This window comes from Vanacampus margaritifer, chromosome 1 (assembly GCF_051991255.1).
Source record: "Vanacampus margaritifer isolate UIUO_Vmar chromosome 1, RoL_Vmar_1.0, whole genome shotgun sequence".
Lineage (NCBI taxonomy): Eukaryota > Metazoa > Chordata > Actinopteri > Syngnathiformes > Syngnathidae > Vanacampus > Vanacampus margaritifer.
Genome location: NC_135432.1, coordinates 22,646,770 through 22,671,823, shown reverse-complemented (window position 1 = coordinate 22,671,823; position 25,054 = coordinate 22,646,770). Strand labels below are relative to the sequence as shown.

The window sequence follows — 25,054 nt, the reverse complement described above, 5'->3', positions numbered from 1 at the left end:
ATTTGGTATGGAGGGAGAGAAGGGGGGGGGGGGGGAACTGTTACAGGGTTCTCAAAAGCTATTTGGTGTTTTAAATAACATTTAGGAAACATCTTTACTACAGCTACAGTTACATTTTGTCTCAGGACAATTATAATTTACAAAGAAAGTACAAGTTTGTATTTAGTGCATGGATTATTTGAAACTTCATGGCAAATTGGCACCAGTCCAGGTTGTCTTTCGCTTCTCGCCAATCAGCTAGGATATGATGCAGCTCACCAAAATGGAAATTTCACCAAAAATGTGTATTAAAAATAATGTGATCTAGACTTGGCAGCCAATAAGCATTGAGTGCAAAAGCAAGCAAAGGCATCATGCTAAAAAAAATATCTACTTCTTGATATGAATTTGTGACAAGTGCCGCTTGTAAATCTGCTTGACTCCATATGTAGGTACTGATGTCACGTATTGTATAGCTATCCTACCATATAGTACATGTGAAGGTAATTAGAAAAAAACAGACTCATTATTTTTGTATATTTTTTGTTTTTGTTTGTTTGTTTCCAACTAAAACAGACCATTATATGATTTGATTTGTCCTGGTCAATCATCAATGTTACACTTTTAATTGCATATTTAATTTGTCATCAAGCCCATATTGCAATGAGGGGCAAAAGCTAGCAAATGTTGATTTCTCGTCAGGGTTCGTTCAAGGTCGCAACGTTTGCTAAAAGTTTGCCGAGAGTATTATTTGCAACTTCTGCAGCAATGTCAGTAGTATGGGGAGAGATTTGCCTAAAAATTATTTACACCAAGAAATTTGGGATTTTCACATGTTTTTGAGATTCACAAACATTTTCTTGATTTTTATGTGTTTTTCAGATCCACAAATATCTCCGCGATTTTTACATCTTTTTTAATTTTGTGTGTGCATTTTCCATGACTTGTGGTTTGTGTGTTGTCAAAAGTGTGTTTGTAGATCTTTGGGTACGCGCATTTAGTTTTTTATACAAAATTGCGGATATTTGTGGATCTGACAAACACGTGAAAATTGCGAAAATGTTTGTGGATCTGAAAAACGTGAAAATCACGAATTTATTTGTGTGAATATTTTGGGGTAATTTTGTGAGCATTTTACCACCAGAAAGACTCAGCAACGCACCACGAGTCTGGTGAGCATAAAAAAGCTGTAACTATAAGCAAATGGCGAGCGTAATGAGTCGGCGGCCGACTGAGACCAGTTGCCGGTGGAGTAGACAGACTCCTTTTTGATGGGCATGAGGAAAAACTACAAACTATGGGAGATGAAATTTAGAAGGGCTCAAAGAAAATGAAGCAGATGATGACAGTGATGCGAGAGGCGGCAGATGATGGAGGAAAGGCAGTGCAAATATTGAGGAACTATTATGCGGGCGCCGCAATTAAGCCACGCATTATCAAGCATGCGCATGCGCGACGATCCAAACGTACTTTCTACTTTCGACAACTCGCAAGCAAAAGTCATGGAAAAAGGCACACACGAAATTTAAAAAGACGTGAAAATTGTGGATTTATTTGTGTGAATATTTTTGAGACAAATCTCTCCCCATAGTTTCAGGATCAACAAATTGGTAATATATTGCTCACAATATATTACCAATTTGACAGTGTGGGAGAAGTGTGAACTTTGATCCAAAGGAACAAAGAATTAAAAGAAAAACAGTTAGATAGCAAGTGTAGCAACTTAAATCTTTGAGAGCACATATCTTAACACACTGGTAGTTCAAAAGTAACATTTTTAATTGTTTTACTGTATAGTTGAGCTCCCATAAAAGCACCCTAAATTCCTGTGAACGTCTCAGCGAACTCTTCGTCGAAACACAATGTCTATAGACGGGTTTTATTTTACGCACCGTGGACTTGTGCTGACAAAGGAAACCCACTCTCAAGAAAGCGTGAGATTTTTTGTACAGGAATTTACTTTAAAGATGATGACACCATTGCCGTCACGTATCCAAAATCAGGTCAGTGTTGTTGATTCAGCATACCCTGCCCCAGTGTTGCCTGCGGTCTGGTGTGAAAAGATTTCAAACACTTGTGGATCAGTTGGCTTCTCCAAGAGCGCTGGTCACACATTTGCCTTACCAATTTATGCCACCGTCCTTCTTCTCCTCGAAAGACAAGGTTAGTCGTGTTGGAAAATGGAGTGCCGTGTCTCTCATTAGCAACTGCAATGACTCATTTGACCTCCTTGGTCAGGTGATCTATGTGATGAGAAACCCCAAGGATGTCATTGTGTCTTCCTATTACTTCTACCAGATGGCCAAGTTCCTTGAGGATCCTGGAACCTGGGATGAGTTTATTGACAAATTTTTGGAAGGCAGAGGTTTACTTTGAAAATATTTTTTTTAGGGGATTGACAAGTCAAATGCTTATGGTCTTGGTTTTTGTAAAACAAAATTCCCCTTAAAAAAAAACAACAACTCATTTTTTGACTGGTCTGGCTTGGAAAGAAGAAAAATAGCAAGAAAATGACCTAACCTGCAAAATATAGAGTTAAAACTACAATAGATTAAGTTATGATCACAAATGAACTGTGAAGTAGCGAGGGAACACTATGACTATTGAATAAAAAACCTGAATATTATCTTTATAAAGGCTTTTTATGCATTCAATGTTTTAGTCGCATCCATTGACCATATTGAACATACATAAGGTATATGCAAGTGAACACTGATTAAAAATGACATTTCATACTATTTTGACACAAAATGAAAGTGTTCTGTGCGGTGTGCTTACAGTGATGTTTGGCAAAATGGACCGATCATGTCAATTGCTGGATGCACACACAGCTGGGAGACAGAATTATGTATATCACATATGAGCAAATGATTCAGTTAAAAAAAAAATATATATTTTTAAGTCTTTTGAGTTTTTGGATAATATGCTTAGAGACTTCATTGAGAAACGCTCTTAACTTGCAGGACCTTCCTGCAGCTGTACGTCGTATTTCCGAATTCCTGGGCAAGAACCTGAGTGACGACGTCATAGAGAAAATAGCCAGCCATTGTTCTTTCAAGTCCTTTCAGCTCAACGTCATGTCCAACTTCAGTTTGGTCTCCGAGAAATACATGAATTGTAGTAAGTCTCAGTTCCTTAGGAAAGGTGAGACAGCGGTTATTTTTTCTCTGATTTCATCTACTCCTTTATTTTGTAAGCTACAGTACCTGCATTGGGCAGGATTTCTTCATGGAGACTTACTGTTTTGTGCCTGCATCAGGTGTTGCTGGAGACTGGATTTTTTTTTTTTTTAGCTCAAAGCAATTGACCCGCATCTTGTCGGTCATTTACAAGGAGCTGGAGGGGGGAGAGCGTCACTCTGCCATGGAGCCTGGATAGCACAGCAGATGTAACAAATGTGGATGCATAAATTGAAATGTCAAGCTGCATGTTCCGAATTAAGTTAGGCTCTCTAATCGTCAAATACTATGCACACAAGAGTAATAAATAAGTTTTTTTTAAACTCATTTTACACTTACTCTTGAGAGTATGTGAAAGAATAAAATATTTTTTTAGCTTTTTTGCTGATGGATTTATTGCTGGTAAATGTTTTATGGTCCCATCTCCAATGTTTTACATCTCTGTCATGGTTTAGAAAATATTGTTGAAATATTGTTTTAGTTTTTATTCAGCTCCACAATCATATCCGCTCAAGTGAAAGTATAAATCAACTTAAATTGAATGGATAAACAAGTCATTGTGGAAGTATTTAATGCAAGGCTTTTATGGATACTGTAACCCAAAGTAAGATGTTGCAATCCGGAGGATTGGTAAAAGGCGGGTTACAAATACATTCAAATTTCTGATGTTTTTTGGCGTCCTGCCTGCTAAATTAACCAGACACGCCAGGACAGGATTTCAAACTCGTCTCTTTTTATTGAACTCTACTCTTGAACAAGGCTCGCTCGGTTACACATCTCTCTCTTTAGCACTCATGACATGCGCAGTACAAAAACACTTAAGAATGTAAAACTGAAATACAAAACCAAACGTATATCACAAAACAAATATTAGTCAATTGCAAGTTTAAAAAAATACACATTGGCAAACAATGTGTTACAAATACTGTATGCATTCATCTGTTTACATCTAGCAGTCAAGGTCAGACATGCAGAAATAAACTTGGCATATCAGCATAAAAATAATATCTTTGTTTTTTGTTATGTGTTTTTTTTTTTTTTTGCTTGTAGAAAGATCCATTCAGCATTTGACCTTCGTTTGTTTGTTTTACTGGTGAAATTTAACGGAGGACCAAAACTGCCCAAATTAAAAAATGACAAAATAAATAAATGAACAAAAGTGAGAAAAAAAATACATAAAAAAATAAAATTATATATATATAATTTTTGAATTTTATTTTATATATATATATAATTTTTGAATTTTATTTTATATATTATATAAATTATTATATATATATATATATATATATATATATATATATATATATATATATATATATATATATATATATATATATATATATATATATATATATATATATATGTGTGTGTGTGTGTGTGTATATATATATATATATATATATATATATATATATATATATGAAATAAATGTGAGAGCAGAGCGTTTTTATTTAGTGATTGATATTTAATTCTTTTTCTTTTTATATATTTCTTTTTGTATTTATTTCGACATTTATTTAGATAAAATTGTTTTATTCTCATTTAATTTTGTATTTTTTTAATGTATATTTATATATATTTTTGTTGTTTTCATTTCCATTTCCATTTATTTTTTGTATTTAATTTTCAATTATATTTTTAATATTCGTTGTTATTTTCACTTTTATTTATGTATTTATTTACCGTAGTCATTTATTAATTAATTAATTTTGGTCCTCCATAAAAATGTGCTTCCACGGATAACCGATAGATGGCAGCAGATGAACAGGTTTTACTAGTTCTCAATCTAGTGTACACCAAATTTAATCTATAATGCTATGCACATATGACAATTTAAGCAATCACAATTTAATTCTGACAAGGTCCCCAATATTTTTTTATTTGCAGCAATGATGTGAAGGGGCCAAAAGTGAGTTCTTATTCTTTCTTTTTTTCCACGAAACGCCCTAAAACTCTGGCAGCGCTAGTTGAGTGATGACCAGTCCAAGAGTGTACCAATCATCTGGGATAATCTATATCTTCCATGGAAACATCCTGAACAGGAAAATGGTTGAAAACGAATCAATCATGAGTAATCCTCAATTTTTCATGCATTACCCCGATTTAAAGCTTCGTGGTCGAATACAACAATTGGCCGTAAAGAATGCAGAGCGATTCATTGTTCATGAAGTTGTGTAACAACTTGAACATCGCAATACAACTACAAATGAAAAGTTATGTATGTGGTTAAGTTATAATATGTTTGTGATTATGTTTAGTTAGTACCGCTTTACAGAGTCGTTCTGTACTTCTACTTTTATCAGTCATTTTGATAAACGTATGTATTGAAAAAATAGTTCTTGTTTTACCAAAGTGTTTTTTTTTCTGCGTACTTGTTCCAAAATACAGAGTACTTTTGCTATCTTTGCTTGCCATATCCTGTTTATTTTGAAAGAGGGGCCGGAAACATGGCGTAGAACGAATGATTTGACGCGAGAATCAAGCAAAGCGAGGGTGAAGTGAAGTGAGGGGGAAGAAGAGCTGACCGGCGAACGCGCACACACACGCGCACGCAGACATGACGTGACAGTCATTTCTTCGATAGTCTTCTTCGATAGTCTTTGCAAGATGTCCCATTTTATGTTTTAAACATTCCTTTCGTATTTATTCTTTAAAAAATATATATATATTTTCAGGTTGTAATATTTTTTTTTGCGGCGGAACACTCACACGATCGCGTTGGATTGGACGCTTCCTTTTTTGGACTCAAGAGCGCGTGCCCCTCTGCGTGTGCGCGAGCCACAGCGATGACGACAGACGTGTTTACTTTGGCACGTGAGGAGACAAATGCCACGACCCCGACAGAAGACAAAAAGGTGAGTTGAACATTTGACATTCAATGTGTCAAGTTAACGTTGAACTTTTCAGTGTCGTTGTTGGAAGAACTTCAGTTTGCTCGTCAAGTAGGGACGGATCTAAACCCGGTTGATGATGGGGGTGGGGGGGGGGGGTCAGGCTGGGTGACACGTTCAAATAGTAGGCACATAGCAAAGGAGTAAAAGTCTTGTTGAAGTGGCAGACAAAAAAAATCTAACTTTAAATGTGATATTCTTGCTGCAGGTGTTTTTACTCTAATAATCCTGACATCTTAAATTTCAACTTCAGTCAAGGTCGATTGTGATTGTTCATGTGGAAAAGTGGTATGATACGATGGTCGTCATTGATGACATCATGATTCTTGGTGGGGGTGGTGGTCGGGGGCTAGTTTGTCAGAGAGAAGAGACGATTTGTCTCAAACCTTCTTCCACTTCTTTTTCTTTCGGCTTTTCCCTTCAGGGGTTGCCAAAGCGAATCAGTTGCCTCCATCTAACCCTGTCCTCTGCATCCTCTGTTCTCATACCAACTACCTTCATGTCCCGTCTCAAACCAATATTGAGCTGATTAAGGCACTTTTTTTTCATTACTAAAATCTTGCGCCACACTGGCCAAAAAAAAGGCACAAAAAGTATTCAGTTTCACAAAAGTAAGCACATTTTATTATATGAACTAGTTTCATGGCACAACGCCAAACATGTCCATGTTTTGGGATCATTTCTCGATTAATAAAAGGAGCTAAAATGCAGTTTCCTACTACACAGTACAACTGACTAGTTAACACAACTGCACATCTAAACATTGCTTGGTAATTGAATATAGCGCAATGCCGCTGATTTGAATGAATTGTAATCCCTGCACAAGACAAGTGCCACTGCACTTTCAATCACAATAATGATAAAATGGTAACAAAAGACCTAGTAAATACCTTGTGAATGGCTTCAACTGACGCCGTTACTCAACATGGATTTTAGAGGTGTTTGGGGTTATCGTGTTGGAAATTAGCCTATTCATTCATCTCAGTCAAAAAATGGAATTGCTCTCACTTTTCCAAGACTTTTGAAAGTCAGTATATTTGAAATTCTGTTGAGTGTGAGGGGGAAAAAAAAGAAAATATTGATTTATGATCAGTGAGTTTAAACTACAGACTAGGCAACAAATATAGGTTGTGAATACGTTGACGGACCAGCTAGACGTTTTCGTTGGGTCTGCACTGTTCTCCGTTGTTCTGCGCTACTTAGTTGAGAAATGATAAATGTCCCAGCAGCCCGACTTCTGCTTCCCTTAATTATGTTTAATTGCCCGGTTGAGGATCATTAAATTGCTCGGAGGACAGAGTGTTAATTAGACAATTGAAATGAAAAGACAACAAGATTTTTCTCCACACACAGACTATAAAGCAGGTGAAAACCTTTTTGCGCTGATGGCTGCATACATAGAAATCAATGGATGAAGAGCGTACTTTGATATGTCTCAACTTTAGTTTGTTAAACATGTTAAAACCAATTAATCAGTATGGACAAAAATATGCAGAGAAATTTTATTTTATTTATACACACATTGTATATTAACATTTTCTTCTAAATACAGTGCTGAACGAATATTCAAAGTATTAGACCACCACCCAATGTAAAGGTTTACGTCATCACTAGTACTTCCTTTTTATTTATTTACTTATATATTTATGTAAATGGTTGCTACTTCAGTATGTAGAAGCAATATACTACTGAATTGTGACTTTCAGAAGTAAGGTTTACATTTCACGGCGATTGTTTTTTCTTGTGTGCTTTGTTTTCATTTTATTGTTGATGTTTCTGATAACTGATTCTGATGAGACCAATCTTTGAGTAGCACTCTGAAAAATACCTCATGGGAGAACATTGATATTCACATTCTTATTGGTGAAATCTGCATTTAGAGCTTCTTCCACACTTACTTTATACTTATTGGTACACCCCTACGCCACACACTGTGGTATTTTCGTTGTGGAGGAAGAAAATACGGTGAAAAGTACGCAACGGAAAAGGCAATTTGTTCAACTTACTGTAGGTGTGGCAACCAAGGTTATTTTAGTTAACTAAAACTAATGGGATTTTTTTTCTTCCAAAAACACTTTCGTTAACGAAATAAAATAAAAACGAAAATGCTTTTAAAAAAACAAAAACTAACTGACTAACTATAATTATAAATTGTCCTTCGTTTTAGTCTTTGGTAATCAATTTAATGCATGAGCCTTTGGGGATGATTTATTTTGATATTAACCGGAATAAGGACATTTGAAAGTGTGTCACACAAAAGTGACGTCATCTAGCAACAGCCAATAGAAAAGCACCAGCAGCAGTCATACACACTTAAAAAAAAAAAAAACTAAAACTAAGCGTTTATGAAATAACTAAAACTAATAAAAATTAACCGAACCACGCTGAAAATTAATTAAAACTAACTAGATTTAAAAAACTAAACTCAAAAAAAAATAAAAACTAACTAAAATGAAAAATTCCAAAACTATAATAACCCTGGTGGCAATGCAAGATGGCCGCCACCGGCTTCACTTCTCGCTACAGCATGAGCAGCCCAGGTTATTTTTACAGCCGTGCTGTATCATCCTGCGAATCCTCCTCAGAGTCTGACTGTGGTCTTTTTTTAGGCTTTGAGGCAGGACAGCATGGTAGCGTTTTCATTTCATTTTCTTAACTCAAGAGCTATGGTTGTACACGCGTTCGGGCGACTTGAATGACGTATGCGCGCTTCTCTCGCAAAGCACAGATCTATAGGCGTTCTGAATTAAGCGTGCACATGGTGATGTGATGAGCGCTAGGTATGTAACGATATCCAAACATCACGATACGATATTATCACGATATGAAGGTCACAATGTGATAATATCACAATATTGTGGGGAGGATGGCGATACCAAAAAAGTTCACAATATTGTAAAACAAATGAGCTCATACTAAAAAACACACACAACATTGCGCCCACTTGAGTTTCCACCTAAAACAGAAATTAAAAAAATAAGTTAGGTCTCAGTAGAGTCAGTAATTTTCACGGCCTTCAACAGTTTGGAGATAAGAGCTGTTATGGAACAATTAATGTGTCCTTTGTGTGTGAGTTGATGTATCTGTAGTCTGATCTGTCAAGTCAGTAATGAAATGCAAAATGAACCCACTTGCCTAATTCTTGTAAAAAGGCTTTGATCTGCGAGCGGGTTCTCTGCTGGACCTAAAAAAAAAAAATCCAAGATTTGAAAATCAAAATTATAGGCCTAATAATAATTTTAAACAGGATTGTGAGTGCCAAGAAGAACGCCATAAAATGTCCCCATTGCCTCAAAAGCCATGTCGGGGACTTACAAGTGAAGATGAGCATGCTATGGCCAGATCAGACCAAAACTGAAGTTTTGACTTGACTAAACTGTCGCTAAATTGCTTGTTCACGCTAAGAGATTGTGCTCTCTGTTGGTGGCTGTGTGATGCGCAATATACTAAGATTGCAGCAACAGTTGTAAAAGCAGTGAAGGCCAACATATTTAAAAGCGACTTTTGCATTTATGGTAGCTCTGATGGTATTCGTCATGGAAAATGTGGGAGAGCGCCATAAGCACAAAATGAAGTGGTGGGATTTTAAATAATGTGACCACGAAGGTCATGAATGCGTATTTTTTACTGGACTCTCATGCATGTTCCAGGTGGATGCTCACGCTGCTTTCTGGATGGACCCGCTTACCTCCCTCAGTATAGACTTCAAGTCTCTGATAGGAAAAAACCTCCTTAGCGAAAGTGTTCTCCCTTCAGGTATACATCCTGTCCCTGCAGACCAGGCCCGACCTGGCACATCACTTGCACCAGCTTCTGGATATTGCAAGAACCCCTCGCCAGAGCTGCAAAAAGTACTGGTTGTCCCTACAGCTAGAGGCAAAGTCACATCCAATGACAAGCCTCTGGATTCGGAACTGAATCGTCTCAGCAGCTTCCTGAATCTCCCTTGGATCAGTCCTTACACTGATGCAACCATGTACCCCTTTCTTGACATGGCGTACAAGGCCTCATTACTGGCCCAGTCATCTCCATTCATATACCAGCAGCTAGCATACCAGTCTCTGTGCCATATGGCAGAAAGCGGATCACCCGAAGACAGACTCTTTTACTTCCCCCAGTACATTCCGACACATGTTTCTTCCCAATCAGAGCCTGACTTCAGAATATATTCATCCACCCCAGCTGCCCTCTCATTCATGCGCACATTGCAGGGACCTCTGGCCGTCAACACCACTATCCACCAGGATACTCCATCTTCTGCTTTTCACTTTGATGAGTGCCATCTTAACAATGATCGTGCAAAGTCCTATTTCCCTGCTTCCACCAAGACTGGTTCTACAAGCAACAGTAGCTCTGCTTGTGCCCCAGTTAACAATTCAGTTCCTGCTTCTGCCTCAGTGTTGCCACCAGTATCAACAACTGTTGAGTCTTGGAGGAATCCAAAAAGGAGCACTGCATCGTCAACCGAACTTTCCGGGTTTTCTCCTTTCTACATTGACAAAAGCTCTGAACTAGACTCCTTGAACCAAACCAGCATCAGCCGACGAAACGTCTCTAGCCCAGATCACTGCAGAGCTGAGAGGTCCATGTCACCTGCAAGGGCATCAGTAGACAGAAAAGTGCATCAAATACCTTTAGACCTTTCTGCCAAGAAGATGAAAGGCTCGTCAAACGGGTTCCAGTCTAAATTAGACATCTTAACCCAGCTGAATTATGGACTACAGGCTGGTGACGAGCAACGCCTAAAAGAAGGCGTTTTTCCTCCTGCTCCTATGTTAGCAAAGAGCCCAGAATTTCCAAAAGCAATTAATTCTCTGCCCTCCACTTTGAATTTGGATAAGGATGCACATCTTTTACAAAATCAAAGCTTACCTGGCACAAGAACATTTCAGGTTGGCAGCCCGTCCTCACAAGGATTTCCTAAATCATTCCACTCCACAAAGTTGGGCCGGCAAACAGTGTGTGTGGCAAACAGTAAACAGGCACACACATTCTCTGGAAAACAAAAGCTTTCCAAGGTCGAAGGTCAAGACAACCGACTAAATTTCCCCAAGCAACAACAGACACGTGTGGAACTGGGATCCACTTCCAGACAAAGTCAAACTGACTCTTTTATTCCACTGGGTTTAGGTTACAGCAATGGCTACCTTCCGTACTCGATTACAGACAATGTGTCCTTGCAGCACATGTCCATACCAAGCAAAGGACTTGGCCACCGCCACCCCGTCCTCCTTAGCCACAGCAGTGGTCCAACTCACACGTCTACGAAACAGAATCTTCCACGCAGATTTGATTCACAGGGTGTTTTATCTCCTGTCTCAACTCACAGAGATCTCAAAGAACTCTCAAACAGGTCTCTGTCAAAAACCTACAATGTAGACCAAAACAGAAGCCAAGAAAGCCAGCAAAAGCCAAGCCAGACCAAGAAACCAGATTCCGAGCACAGCAATACTAGCAGCAAACAGGCTTCAAATCAAACCTTAAAATCTTTTTGCAAACAGTTCAACATGGTTAGCGACAACATAGTTTGTGTTGACGTGCCTTTTGAAGGAGTTGATGAGTTATCCTCCAATCACGACAAAGATTTCCTGGCCAGCCAGACCGCAGGGCAACAGGGCTTACAAGCCCCCACATCCCAGCCACATCCTCGTTTTCACACATATTCGTCACCTCCTCCATCTCCCAGTGAGGAGATCTCAATGCGAGATTCTCAAAGTCCATCTCAAGACCTCCCAGACGAGGAGACGATGCATTGTGCCCGAACGTGTCCTGAACAGTTTTCAAAAAAGAGGCAAATTGGAGCCCCATGTGGTTCTAACAGCTTTCCGGGAGTAGAACACGGTCCTGATGGACTTGATGAAAGTGATGACGAGGACCAAGTCAATCGGAACCCCTCAAGTATCTGTGCAAGTAAAGAATGTTCTCATGCCTTCTCCAGTACCACCCAATTCCTGGATAGTCCACTTGTTGGATGCAGCTCTCGTTCAGATGCTTCAGTTTGTACTAGTAAGACAACAACATGTGGGGATACCCCGCTGCAGGTCCCAGCTGATGGAGTCAACACCAAAACTGAGTCATGTGTCTCCATCAACCAAAGTGAACAAAACCCGGCAAATGACGACCAAATCATTGTTCTAAGGCCTCCTGCATGTGGACGCGATGTCAGTGACTGCTTGGGTCAAGATCTTTTGCTGGAAAATGATCACAGAATCAGCATCTTTAGCGAAGCTGTGAAGAACACCGAGGAGATCATGGATGTCCAGGTTGGTGAGGGGAAGGATATCGGCACCAGCATCTCCATAGAACCTGTTTCTAGCTCTTTGGACGGTCAACCAAAATGTGAGACCGAGGAACCTTGTGTTTCCCTGTCCAGCGCGCTTCATCAAGAGCAGTGTAAGGTATGATACATTTTAAAGTAAAGCTTTTGTCTTTGTCCACCCATTTACTTAACCATGGCCTTTTGCCAATAATTAATTTCGGTTTCAAGAGGCAGAGGTTGGAGTAAGACACGTGTGCGAGTCATAAGAAAGTCTCATGTCTTAAAAAGAACCCCGACTGTCATAACAAGTTTGCCCTATATAATTTTTTGAGTTTCATCTTTCAAAAATTATGAACGCTACGGCGGCTTATCTTGCTTTCTTTATGGCGTTTCACATTGCTCGGCAGAGAGCAAGCCGTCATTCTACGTCACTATGCACTGAATGCGTTGTGACGTAAATAACAATGGCGGCGTACGTCCAAATAAAGTTTCTACACAATGTATTAAACTGGAAATGATTTTTATGAAAAATAAATCTCATAGTTATGTCAGTAACAATCAAATAAATAATATAGAGCAAACTTGTCATGACAGTCGGGGTTCCTTTTAACCTTTCAGTCTCAACTCTCAAGCCCTAAAATTGGCAACTTAAGTCTGACTCCAGTCAAGTCATGTAACTGGAGTCTCCCACCTCTGTCAAAAGGGTCTTCTGAAGAGGCCACTGCTCTGGTTGCAACTTGTTAGCCTGAAAAACAGACTTATTGCTGTACCAGCAAATGAGCAACCAAGCACATTTCTGACGTAGGACAAACCTAACCAAACACAAAGTGGAAAGAACCAATCATCCAAGAGCGGATGTAGCGTTAGAAGCAATTCCTACAAATTTTGACAGTGTAGTTGCCGTAGCTGCCTAACCAATATGGCCGACCTCAGATCATGTAATCGCATTCTTACCCATGAAATGTGCATGTACCGCTTCTCCCAGTCTTATTAGTACCACTGTGTGCCATACAATTTGTCATTTTTGCCGTAGAGACAGTGGAGAAATCAATGTATTCAAGTGAAGCGGCCTTAGCGACTGGCAACGTAAGATGGCCGCTTGCGACGTGGAGTACTCACAACGTTACTCACCAAGAATATGTCACTGCAAATAGACAAATTTGATTGCATGGTTCGTTTTGAACCGGGCCGAACAGCGGTCAGTCAAGGAAGTGGGTGTGGCTTGCCAGGCGGGCAACTTGTCACCACTGTGAACCACATTTTTAGCAGAAAACCATGCATGAAAAGAGTGTTTCATTTGATTGTTTGGATATTCAGCAAGCTTAAGATGCTGCCTTCTTTTCAGCTGAAGGAAAACCAGGATGACGAGACGACGGTGGCAGCAGGGGAGGCTGAGCTGGCAGACGGCCAGTGTTGCGACGCGGGTGGGGGCGAAGGGGGATGGATGGAGCTCTGCCAGCAGAATGAGGGGAGGGGAGCAGCCCCCACTCCTTCAGCCCATGTTGAAGCACAGAAAGGTAACAGGAATTGCTGAGAGTTGTGCAGCAAAATGTTCATTCTCACGCACACTTTTCTCCTTGATCTCACTTGACATGGCGGTAAAAACGGACACACTTCAAGTGTCAAATCAAGAAAAAGGCTGCGATGGTTTTCACCAGAAAACCACAATCAGTGTTTGTTGTTTGAGAAAAGAAAGTATCAAACAATCATGTCGTAGAGAAATTGCTTTTGACACTCAACTGCTTATTTAACCCTTATAACGCGCATGTACTATGTTTTGCGTCAGTTTTGACCGGGCCAGTGCAGATCTCATATCTGTGTCAAGGCACCCTCTGACCTCTGTATGACTTATGCTCCCTATGTTTAGAATTCTTATGCTGTTTTACTCTTTACCTGTTTTGACTTATTCAAGACCATCAGGTGCATATTTCGTTAGGAACCTGTGAAAATGTGGTTGAAACAGTTTCAAGTTTCCCCTTCACCGCCATTCCAGTGTCCCATAAAAATACACATATGCACGATTTGAACTCTTTTACTGTTTCGAGATTCCCCCCAGAACCAGGGCAAATGTGGCGGAACCACAGACACTTTTAGGACTATATATCCACACATTTATGGTCTGTATATTTTCACAGTTTCCCACCATGACCACCATTTTGTTTGATTTATGTAATCCATTTAAATAGGTCAAAGTTTGTGTTTACCGAGACGCTTCTGGGTCAGATTTGACCCCAACAGTACTGCAAGTGTTAGTAAAGTGGCTTTATATTTATTTTTAATGATGCAGGTACACAACCATCAAACCTTCCTGTCACACCTGTGTACCACCATGCCAACAACTTTGTAGACAAGGATGGGTCCTCAACAGAGGACCAAAATGAAGAAAGTTGCAAAGAAGAAAGGCAAGGAGCTCTTTCCACAAACAATACTCGCAGGAACAAACCATCCTCTGTGATGGGCCTCAAAAGTTTGGATGTTAACATGGCGACAAATCGCAAGCACATGTTCAGCCTGGAGCCATTTCACCAGAGCAGTATCAGTGGTCGCTGGATGAAGCGAAGAAGAACGGAAGACATCGGGATAAAAAAGACCTTTAACAATGGTACTGTTTTTGTCATCCGCCATTTTGTTATTTTTAATATACAGTGGAAACTCAACATACTACTGTAGTACCAACTTAACACTGGTTTTCACAATAGATGCGACTCTTGAAGACATGAACGGGCAAAAAGGTTGCATGGAGCTGAATGGCCCCTCCTTCAAAAAGCCCCGCCTACCCAATGATGACGTTAAAGGTAATGAACTTTTTTCCATTTAATCTCCTTCAGCAAATGATGTCTCACCTCATCGTTTCGTAATACGATAATAGCATAAAAAAAAGTTTTGCAGGATTCATAAGTGTGTGAAATCTCATTCCATTTGACAAAATGTTGACATTCACAGGCAAATGCGTAGGAATATTTTGAGGAAACAAGTTAAACGTTAAAAAGGATTCACCCGTGAAAGCGCTAATGCCTGAGGGCAGGAAATGCATCCAACTGATAAATAATTCATCTGTGGGAACACAACCTCAGGCTGCATTTACACGTTTCTGGTTTCTTTTTCCTGCCGTGACCTGCTGACTTGGACAATCAAACTCAGCATTCGTGTGAAGTCACAGGTTTGTTAGCGAGGTAGCAAGTCATCGTGAATTTGAGATTAGAAAAGGTGCATTTGTAAATTATTGACTTGGATTTGAACCACCAAATGATGTCAGCAGAGTTGTTAAAATAGAAGGAACAATTGGATTTTTTTCCCCTCCCTTTGCTCTAGGGCTCCCCCTACAGTAGTGGAGGTTTATAGTATATAGTGGTACCTTGACTCAAGAGTATTCAAACTTATTGTAGTTCTTTAGGTTAGCAATGCTAGCTTGGAAATTGTGCACCATTGCTAAATTAAGGAGATTTACAGTCATCAATTAGCATTTAGCCCTTTATTGAACAGGACAGTCAAATCCAAAATGAAAGCAAGCACTCACAAGGAGCATGGAGTACATGCTAATACTGAACAGAGAGCATTGTGGGAAAGGGCCAACACGAGCCGGAGTCAAATCACCTGATGTCACTCACGAGGCCATGCCCGTTGAAGGCACACGTCCAATATTATAATTTAATTGTGTTTATAAAATGCGTAAAGTAAAAAGACTGCACACAAATCAAACAGTAATGTTAGCACTAATGCTATTGCTAATCAATACAGCTTTACCTGCTGATAGGGGGCTGCTTGCGAATGTCACATGACAAAACCTAGAAAACGGGTGAGCCGTGATAGGTCGTTACATGAGTCCTTATAGGCACTGTGGTGTCATTTTTAGTCAACAACAAGTGGCAAAATGGCCGCCTCCTGAGATGGACAAAAATGAGTGGATTTTGCTGCTTAATTCATGTTCCACATTTACTTGACTAGTTTTAAATGAAATAAATTTTTAGCTGTTGTTTTGGGGTAAAAATACCAAGAATTGTAATACTAAGTGGGGGAAATGTGTTCATTCGGCTTTCTATTGATTAAGGCATTTTTATCATGTCAATCTGATTGATGTAAACCTGCATGTATTTTTTTCTCCATCAGTCCCCATGGCCTCGTCTTTGGGGTTACCTCGTTCCCCAAGACAGATTGGCAGTCCTGGCCTCAGGCAGCCCTCCCACGTGACCTCCTCCCGCCTCCAGGAGAAGCATCAGAAGCTGAGGGCGAACCGCAGAGTCTCGTCACTCCCCCCGTTCTCATCAGATGACGACTCGAATAAGCCCACGGGGAAACATCCATGCAAGACCAAGCACACAAGTGAGGCAGTGGAGGAGGCAAATGAGGAAGGAGGTGATGTAGAGGACAGGATGGTGCAGGTGAGTAGTGAAAGTAAAGGTTCAAGTTCTTCAGAATTCATTGCAGGAAAATAATTGTAGAGAGCTCTTTTTATTTTTTATTAGCTCTATTTACATTGGCGCAAGTTGTTTTATGTGTGCGATCAGCTGGTGTTCAGATGTAAGTTGTTGACTCGCTCTGTGTGCTGGCCTAAGCTGCAATTTATAGTAATAGTTAGATATTATATTTATATCATAATTATATCTAATTATTATATAACAACATTTATTTTAAATATTAGCTGTTTAAAGGTTTATACTTGCAGCTGATATTTTTGCTAGTTTCGTTATCCTGTCTAACGCATTTGTGTGTTAGCATTAAGCTAGCGGACTTTTGTAAGATAATGTGGTCTGCTTCAAGGCACAACTTGTAATTCTCTTTTAAAGTTAAATTTTACGGTAAATTTCAACTGGCAGTGGCGATAAATAGCCTGAAGCAAGCACACTTGGTGTCTTTCTTTTTTTGGAAGAATTGTTCGCTATCTGCCAATAGTGCACATGGCACACTCAGGAGGGCAGTAAGGGCATCATGTGCAGCACTCAGCTTTCTTAGGTCTCGTGGTGAGAAAAAGGTCACCTGTAAATCAAATTTTTGCTCACAACACAAAGCAAAAAAAGACACAAATGAGCGTCAGCTCATAACTTGGAAAACTTGTAGGCTGCTTGTAAGTCAAGGTACCACCATACAAAAGATTGTACAAGCAATTTCGTCTTTTTTTTCTTGTTGTTTATCATTGTGTGTGTTTGTGTGTGTGTTCTGTCGTCGGCTTGTGCTTTTTGACAGCAGCCGCAGAAGACATTTCCTCTGGCAGAGTGAACACACACACGCACACACACTTTTCTGTCACTCCACTCTCCGTCGTTGCCGGGTAGCGCATACACATACACACGCACCCCCCCAGGGCAAAGCTTGTATCCTGTCTGCTGATGCGTGACGGCGAGCGGCGCCTGCACATGGCCGTCACGCACACACTCCGACACACACGCCGCTCGGCTGCTGAGCAGCACCGGCGGTTGCCGGTGTCAGCAGCTCTGCGATGAAGATTTTCATCAACAGACAGAACACGCACAGCGCATGTACGCATAAAAAGCGATGCACGTCCTCACAGCGCTCTGCGTGACGTCACATGTTCACAAGTTTTGCTTGTCTGTTTAACTTAATGCTAACAAGGAATGCAAAACGTCCTTGGTGAGCTAATGAATAGCTTCGTCTTGCGCTGTTTCAACCCTTAAAGCAATGGGTATTTGTTCACAAACGGGAACAACTCACGCAGACAGATACTATTACGGTACTCGCATGCATATATTGTTTAACTTTTGTGACAAATGTCTGTCCAAGATGTGCACACCAGAAGGAGCAGCGTAATTGCCATTGAGCTGAAGCCAAAAAAAAGAAGAAGAAAAAAGACCAAAACATGGAACCTTCTAAAAGAAAGATTCAAGTCGCTTCTTTCATCACCATTTTGTAGCAATAGGCATTAGAATATAGCTAAGGTTAATCATTATTCACAAATCTGTTTAAAACACTGGGGAAAAAGAGTTTTTTTGCAAAATGGCCCTGGTTGATATTTTATACTCTGCTGGCTGTTGTTTTATTTGTTTGTTTTTTATAACTACCATTGCTTTAAGCGTCCTCTTCAGATCAGAGGCTGCATCAAAGACTTCTGTATTCTGTAGCATAAAAAAACATCAAAACCATGTAAATACATTTTTGTGACCATGGCAATATTTGAAATAGAACGTTTTTATACGTTTTTGGGAGCAAATTAGGTTTTTTTTGTTTTTGTTTTTTTAATGAAAAAAAGCGCACCAATGAGCAGTGGACCTTGCCTTTACAATATCTAGTATGACTTATATCAACAAATCCATGTCGAATTTCACTATTTTTCTCATCTCTGCCAGCCTTTTTAGCAAAAATAATACATAAATGATTCTAATTATGTTTGTTTTTGGCTTCTTGCAGGTTTCATCCGACACAAGCTCGCCACCTCCGCAGCCAAACCTTGCAGTTGAACCTTTGCCCTCAGAATTGCGTCGTCTAATTGTGAATAAACAAGCAGGAGAAACGCCGCTGCAGCACGCTGCCCGACTAGGAGACGAGGTAATTGACACCGTGACACATTATTGATCGCTTATAAAAATCTGCGATGTAGCAGTTGCGAAAATTATGAATCATTTTTTGATTGAACAATGTTGACGATTCTTTCTTCTCGTTGGCTGCTGGTCTTTCCTGTGACCAGGAGGCGGTGCTCTCCTGTCTGCAGCTGAGGCTCTGCAACATCAACAACAGAGACAATGCTGGCTATTGCGCCTTGCACGAGGCCTGCACTCGAGGCTGGCTCGCGATTGTGCGCCACCTGGTGGAACATGGGGCAGACGTCAACTGCAGCGCTCAGGATGGAACCAGGTATGATTCTTCTGTCAATTGTGTAGCTTTAGCCCCGGCCTCAATCTCTATCTCACAGTTTCTAACGAGGGTGTGCTCGATTTGCTTACCCAACTTTCGAATGTGGAGCCGCAGATACCCACTAATTATTTTTTTCCTAATCCGTGGTCCAAAAAATGTTTACCCCGTGTCATGTCTGGAGCTCCATACACATTGAACATAGAAGCCATTGGAGATCAAATGGTTTCTTGTCGAGGAATATAAAATCGACACGGCCTAGCAGTTTCGGATCAAAATAAATATGTTTGTCCCACGACAAGCTGTGTCTCTTGTCTCTGTTGTCAGGCCGCTACATGACGCTATTGAGAACAACCACCTGGAGGTGGTACGTTTCCTGCTGGCCTGTGGCGCCGACCCTACCCTGACCTCTTTCTCCGGACGAGGACCAATAAACATGACCAAGAGTGTTGCCATGGAAACCTTCTTAGAAGGTAGGACGTTTGGGGTGTTAGGACGGGTTCGCATTAGTCAGGTTTGTTTCGGTTTTATTACTGAAATTGTGAACGTCAACATCAAATGAGGAGAAGCGGCAGTACAACAGGCCAAAATCCTGATTTCAGTGGGTGAGGCAGGGTGAAAAACTTGTTGCATTTGTTGCATTCTAGGCGTGGTTTAACCTCAAAGTGGCTAAATGTCCGAGAGTATTAATTGGTCAGAAATATATTGAATATTGAAACAAAGTTAAATCCACCATAATATATCAGGCGTGTGAGCTTAAAGTAATGCTAACTGCGTGAGAGAGATACAAAGACATGATGACCAGGTGAGTTAGTCAACTGTACACTTAAAATCCCTTATATTATAGACGACAACATACCAAACAAGCATCATTCGGACGTGCACGGGAGAACAAGAGAAAAGTGCTGCAGCGTGTGTGCGCCCGCCAGCCTGATTACAATTCACCGCTTGTGTTTGTTCTCTCCCTCCAGAGGGTTTTAATGAGGCTTGGCTGCTGAATCTCAGAGCAGCTTACCGCCGCGCAAACATACACGCACGCACACACACACGCACACACACACACCTGCCGGCATCCGTCTTCTAACAGCGATCAGCCGCCCCTGTCTGAGCTCGCACGTCTCTCGCTGTTGGCGCGGCTCCTTTTGTTGTCTTTCTGGCGCCGTCGTCTCGGGTCGCTAATGGCCCGTCTCTCTCGCTCTCTCCGCAGAATATCTCGCTGATCTCCAGGGAAGGCCGGAAGGTGATTCGGGAATCTGCTGGGATTTTTATGGCAGTTCCGTGTGCGGTTAGTTTCACACAATCACATAAACTTGCATAAAGGACTGCTGCAAGAACCAAAAAGGACTGAAAGTATCAGGCATACATGAGCTTTTGAGGCAAAGTTAGACTGAGAAATTTGTATCAACTTGAAGTTGTAGTCAACTCAAAAATTTTCTTTGCAAATACAGGCAGTCCTCGTGTTACGAACGAGTTCCGTTCCTACGCAGGCGACATAGCCCGGATTTCCGCGCAAGTCGGATTTCACCGTTAAAGTTGAAATTTACGTCAAAATTATTTGTGCAGTAATTTTAAAAAACATATTTGCTGCACGCGTAAGTTGCCGGAACCAATATTTCGTGTGTCCGCACGGACATTTATTGCTGACGGTTTGGTGCCTGTTAAAGCCACACAGTAGCTAACTTAGCATTAGCGTGCTGTCTGTGTGTCATCGCTAAGTGCTGAGCAATGACTATGAGTCTAAAATGGCGTGATTACTGTAGGAAATGTTAACGAAAAAAAAGGTGCTGGGGACGAGGCACGGGCGTCGTAAAGTTGAAACGTCGTAGGTCGCGTAACTCGAGGACTCCCTGTAATATGTTCTATGTGTCCCTGGGCACAAATTATGGTTACTTGAATTAGCCATTGAAAACAAACGCTGAATCAAAATTTTGGTTATAGCAAATTTTTGCCAGAAAGGAATATTTGGAACGCATGTGCCGTCTCCCGTCCATGTGGTGATAGCACATGCGTGGAAATTAGCTCACAGACACCCACAGTAGCTTTAGCTATAATCTCTAAATGCATCACATCAGCTGCAAGTTTGTAACTATGTTTGACTGCATTGTCCCTGTCAAATAAAGATTTGAATTTAATTCAATTGAATAAATAGTTGTGTGCGGGGGGGAATATTTGCCTGGCTAACGCCTTACTAGCAATGAGAATATTTAGCTGGTTAACGCCTCATTATTATTTATACGGCAAACGCCTCACGGTGAGCCTCTCACGCCATCCTAGCAACAAACAAAAAGGAGTTTGCAAACTTTGACGCTGGCTGGTCTGGACTTGAGAGACAAACTAGCTTAGCGCTAGCTAGGACGAGGCTAATACAACACAACGGGATGGATTTAAAATAGGATCAAAGAGGAAACAACATCCTGGTTTCTGCCGTTGGCCAGGGTTAAAGTGTGAGGTTAGGTTTGGTAGAGGTTTAAGTAAATTATTTTCAACTGTAAAGGAAAACCTTTCCGTGAGCTAATATGCTGCGTCAATGGGCCAGTGTAGGCGCCCACACTGCTATATATTTGAATGAGAAAAGTGAATACTTTTTGTAAGCATTTGATGATGATAAAGCGCTATATAAGCGCCATTGCCATTTATTATTTTCATGAAATTAGATTTTTCATTTGTTGGACTATGAAGTGTTTTTCGAGAAAAGTACAATAACGAACCGATTTTAGTTGATTCATTCGTTAACGTGAAGATGAATAGTGAATGCAGATTTTGGGTGCGCGTTCAAGTACAAAAAAACAGTAATCTGATTAATATTGTATTAAGAATGAAGCCGATTTTATCCATCAAAGGCTGCAGACATTCTACCACCCTCGGTGGTCTAGTAAGTGATGTCAGGAGCTGCACTCTGTCCGTTTACTGTTAGAGTCACCTCCATGTTTCTTCTGAGTGTTTTCATTTTGTATCGGTGTGTTTGACTGCTTGTTCTGTGCAATAAATGGCTGAAAATGAATGTCAGTCGCCTTTTCCACTTCTCTCAAGTGGTGGTGTAGCTGAAGCTCACTCTTAATTCATATTTCGGCTCACAACACAAAGCGAAAAAATCGACCAAGAAATGGCTTGTAACTTGGAAAAACTCAAATGTGCGAGACTGATTATATTATAGACTCGGTAAAGCCACTTATGAAAAATGTATACAGTCCATTCTGACAACATTTTTCTTCTTTGTTGGCGATTCTGATGGATTTGTTAGAACCATCCGATGAGGGTGGACTTTACAACATCCTGGCCGACCCGCCTGGACCTGAGGAGGAAGAGGAGGAGGAGGAAGGAGAGACAGCACAGCGGGTCAGAAGGGAGGAGTTTGAATTTGAGCTGTCAGACCGACCGCTGCTGCCGTGCTACACCCTGCAGGTGTCGCCGTCAATGGGGCAAGTGTGGCTGTGTCGCTGTCTGACGACCTTCAGCCGACGTCTGAGGTTCTGTTCGTGTGTCGCCTGCTTGCAAAGTGGAATAGTGATGAAGGGCAAAAGGAGGAATAACAGGGATCACATACTGACATTTTAGCAACCGCAATATAAAAACATGTTCCGTTCTTATTTGGGAGTCCCAAATCAAAACAACGTAAAATCTTTCAAATTGATTTTATTTTACTCATTATAATCCCTCAAGGGGAGATTCAACTCACACTGCTGCATATTGTGTGTGGCAGACCTCAAAGAGAACCAGATCGCACACTTGCAGGCTAGCAAGGAGGGACGTCTGAGTGAAAAGGGCGCGTGAACAGCGCCACACTTCTTGAGCTGGGGGGAGGGGCTTGCTCAAGGGCACCTCTACAGTAGCCAGGAAGCAAAGATTTATTTATTTTTTGAAAAAATGAAAGTTGGCCCACTCTCAAGACACAAGTCATTGCTCTTGCTTGTACCACCCACACACATATGCCATCAAATAAAAGCACCGTTTATAGTGTCAAATGCGTTAATTTTCCTCACTTGTGTTCTTCTTCATGTCCTCTTTCCAGTCCTCGGAACTGGCTCCTTCTTGCCGATGTCTTGGCTCGTCTTCGAATGACACCTCGCGCCTTCAACCACCTCTTCCCACATCTCGAAGTTTGCACCATCCCGGAGGCCGAGTTCTACTGCCAGACTTCCCTGTCGCAGCTTCGGACCCATCCTGCTCAACAGGCCTCTTTCAGACCAGATGCCAAGAACTTCCTTGAGTTGGTGGAGGCTACCCCCGAAATGGCCGCCGCGCTTGGCTCCTCCCTCGAATTTGTGGGCAACCGGCAGCGACCGGAAACGGTCCCATCTCCAAGCCTAGCCCCATCACCATCATCATCACCGACCGTCCCAGTTCTGCCAGAACATGCAACCATAGACGAAGCCTTGCAAGGCCAAAGCCAGCGATGTTCTTCAGTCGCTGCGGTGGAAATGAAGACAGATGCAAGCAAATGGGTCACACACAACCAAGTTGCCCCGAGTCACACTCATCCCAAAGAGGCCGTCAATATGTTGGAAGCTAAAAATAAAGATTGCGCAAGTCCAGTTTCAAAAACAGACTTTGGTGTTTGGGAAGTGCAGCACTTGCAAAATAGAGTTCCAGTGGGCATAAATTGTGGTAGCAAGGAGAAATTGCAATGTGGAGAAATCTCTGAGAACACGGAGAGGAATCACCATTCTCAAAATGAGGACAGTGAGGGGGTTCCCACAGTAGTTGGCGAAGGGTTTAAGAAAGTTAGTGCAACTGAACAGAAGTGTCCAACCTTGCGTGTCTGCAATGGTCTGACTGTGAAGATGGACGCCGCGTGGAGAAGGAACTTATCAAATGTCAGAGTTCACATCAGGGATTTGGGGATCAAATTTACAAAGGGCCTGACCCCAAGCAATGTGGTGGATTACAGGAAAGTTGTTGACGAGGTCACTGAGACCAAAGTGACTCAATTTAAAAATCAGACAGGCAGATGAAAAGGTACAAATGACCTGTGACCTTTTCACAACCAGGACAAGATTCTTTTTTTGGACCTTGGCATGAACCAAACATCATTAGGGTGATTTGGGCGAGAAGCAGCGCACAATTTTGACTGGTTTCCAGCCAATCACAGACTAACCATCCAACCCACCCGTATTATGTTATTACATTGTACATTATGTACAGTAAACAGTAAATATTTGAGTGTGTACACAAAAGATTTTTATTCTCTGTAAATTCTATTGGTTGTCAGATTGATGCGGTTTTAGTGGTAAATTTGTTCCCGTTCTGGAATGTTGTTTGCTATATTTATATATGGTTTTGTATTCTACTTCATGTGGACATTTTGTGCTATCATCCACCTTCATGCCTCATCAAATAAACACGAAGGAGTAGAAGAGGAAATTGATTGCATCTGACTTCAAGTCTCTACAAAAGATTTGTATGCCAATCATTTGTTATTAGTTATCACCTGTATACATATAGAAATTGTCTCTCTAATTCAGCACACCGAGCTACCTCATCTTTCATATTGTTTTACAGTGTACAGTGATAGATAGATAGATAGATAGATAGATAGATAGATAGATAGATAGATAGATAGATAGATAGATAGATAGATAGATAGATAGATAGATAGATAGATAGATAGATAGATAGATATTGATAAAGGCCATCATTTATTGATTGTGGTGGAAGGAAATCTGAATAGATGCGTGTGTGTGCATGGCATTTGACACATCCGTAGCTTAAAGTGTTGAAACAACTTCCACAGAAGCAATTTTTCTACAGTATATTATAGCAACTTCAAAGGTGGACACGGTGGGAACCAAACCTCCTTTATTGCGTTAATGGAAGGCATTTTCTTGCAGGTTTGTAAAATGCTTGGTTGGGTTGTCATTGCGTAATCTAGCAGAACTTAATGGCTAGCCTGTTAGCTCACGTCAGTTCTACAGTTGGCTGTCCATTTCAGTGTCACAGGAGCA

General features: G+C 40.8%; 2 protein-coding genes across 3 annotated transcripts; both read left to right on the top strand.

The window, feature by feature from the left end:
* The first annotated feature begins 1,693 nt into the window (after positions 1 to 1,693).
* On the top strand, positions 1,694 to 24,473 carry LOC144062632 (uncharacterized). Of its 2 annotated transcripts, XM_077584212.1 has the most exons (13): positions 1,694 to 1,982; positions 5,837 to 6,016; positions 9,703 to 12,450; positions 13,657 to 13,828; positions 14,599 to 14,913; positions 15,011 to 15,106; positions 16,419 to 16,690; positions 18,672 to 18,809; positions 18,949 to 19,115; positions 19,440 to 19,585; positions 20,320 to 20,397; positions 22,354 to 22,531; positions 23,122 to 24,473. In XM_077584212.1, exons 1-13 carry the CDS (start codon positions 1,842 to 1,844, stop codon positions 24,062 to 24,064), a joined length of 5,574 nt encoding a protein of 1,857 aa, XP_077440338.1. In that variant the 5' UTR covers positions 1,694 to 1,841; the 3' UTR covers positions 24,065 to 24,473. The 2 variants fall into 2 exon arrangements, with proteins under 2 accessions (XP_077440338.1, XP_077440348.1); XM_077584222.1 differs by lacking the exon at positions 1,694 to 1,982 and having other exon boundaries at positions 4,670 to 6,016.
* Positions 1,987 to 2,988, top strand: LOC144056526 (sulfotransferase 1 family member D1-like; the record flags this gene model as incomplete). Its single annotated transcript, XM_077573439.1, has 1 exon — positions 1,987 to 2,988. A coding segment is annotated over one exon (369 nt), but the record flags the coding sequence as incomplete, so codon positions are not given.
* Positions 24,474 to 25,054: the final 581 nt, after the last annotated feature.

Coding starts and splice junctions, on each gene's coding strand:
- LOC144062632 (XM_077584212.1), top strand. CDS start 1,842: ATGTCTATAGACGGGTTTTATTTTACGCACCGTGGACTTGTGCTGACA. Junction 6,017..9,702: donor CCCCGACAGAAGACAAAAAG/GTGAGTTGAACA, acceptor TGCATGTTCCAG/GTGGATGCTCACGCTGCTTT. Junction 20,398..22,353: donor TTATGGCAGTTCCGTGTGCG/GTTAGTTTCACA, acceptor TGGATTTGTTAG/AACCATCCGATGAGGGTGGA.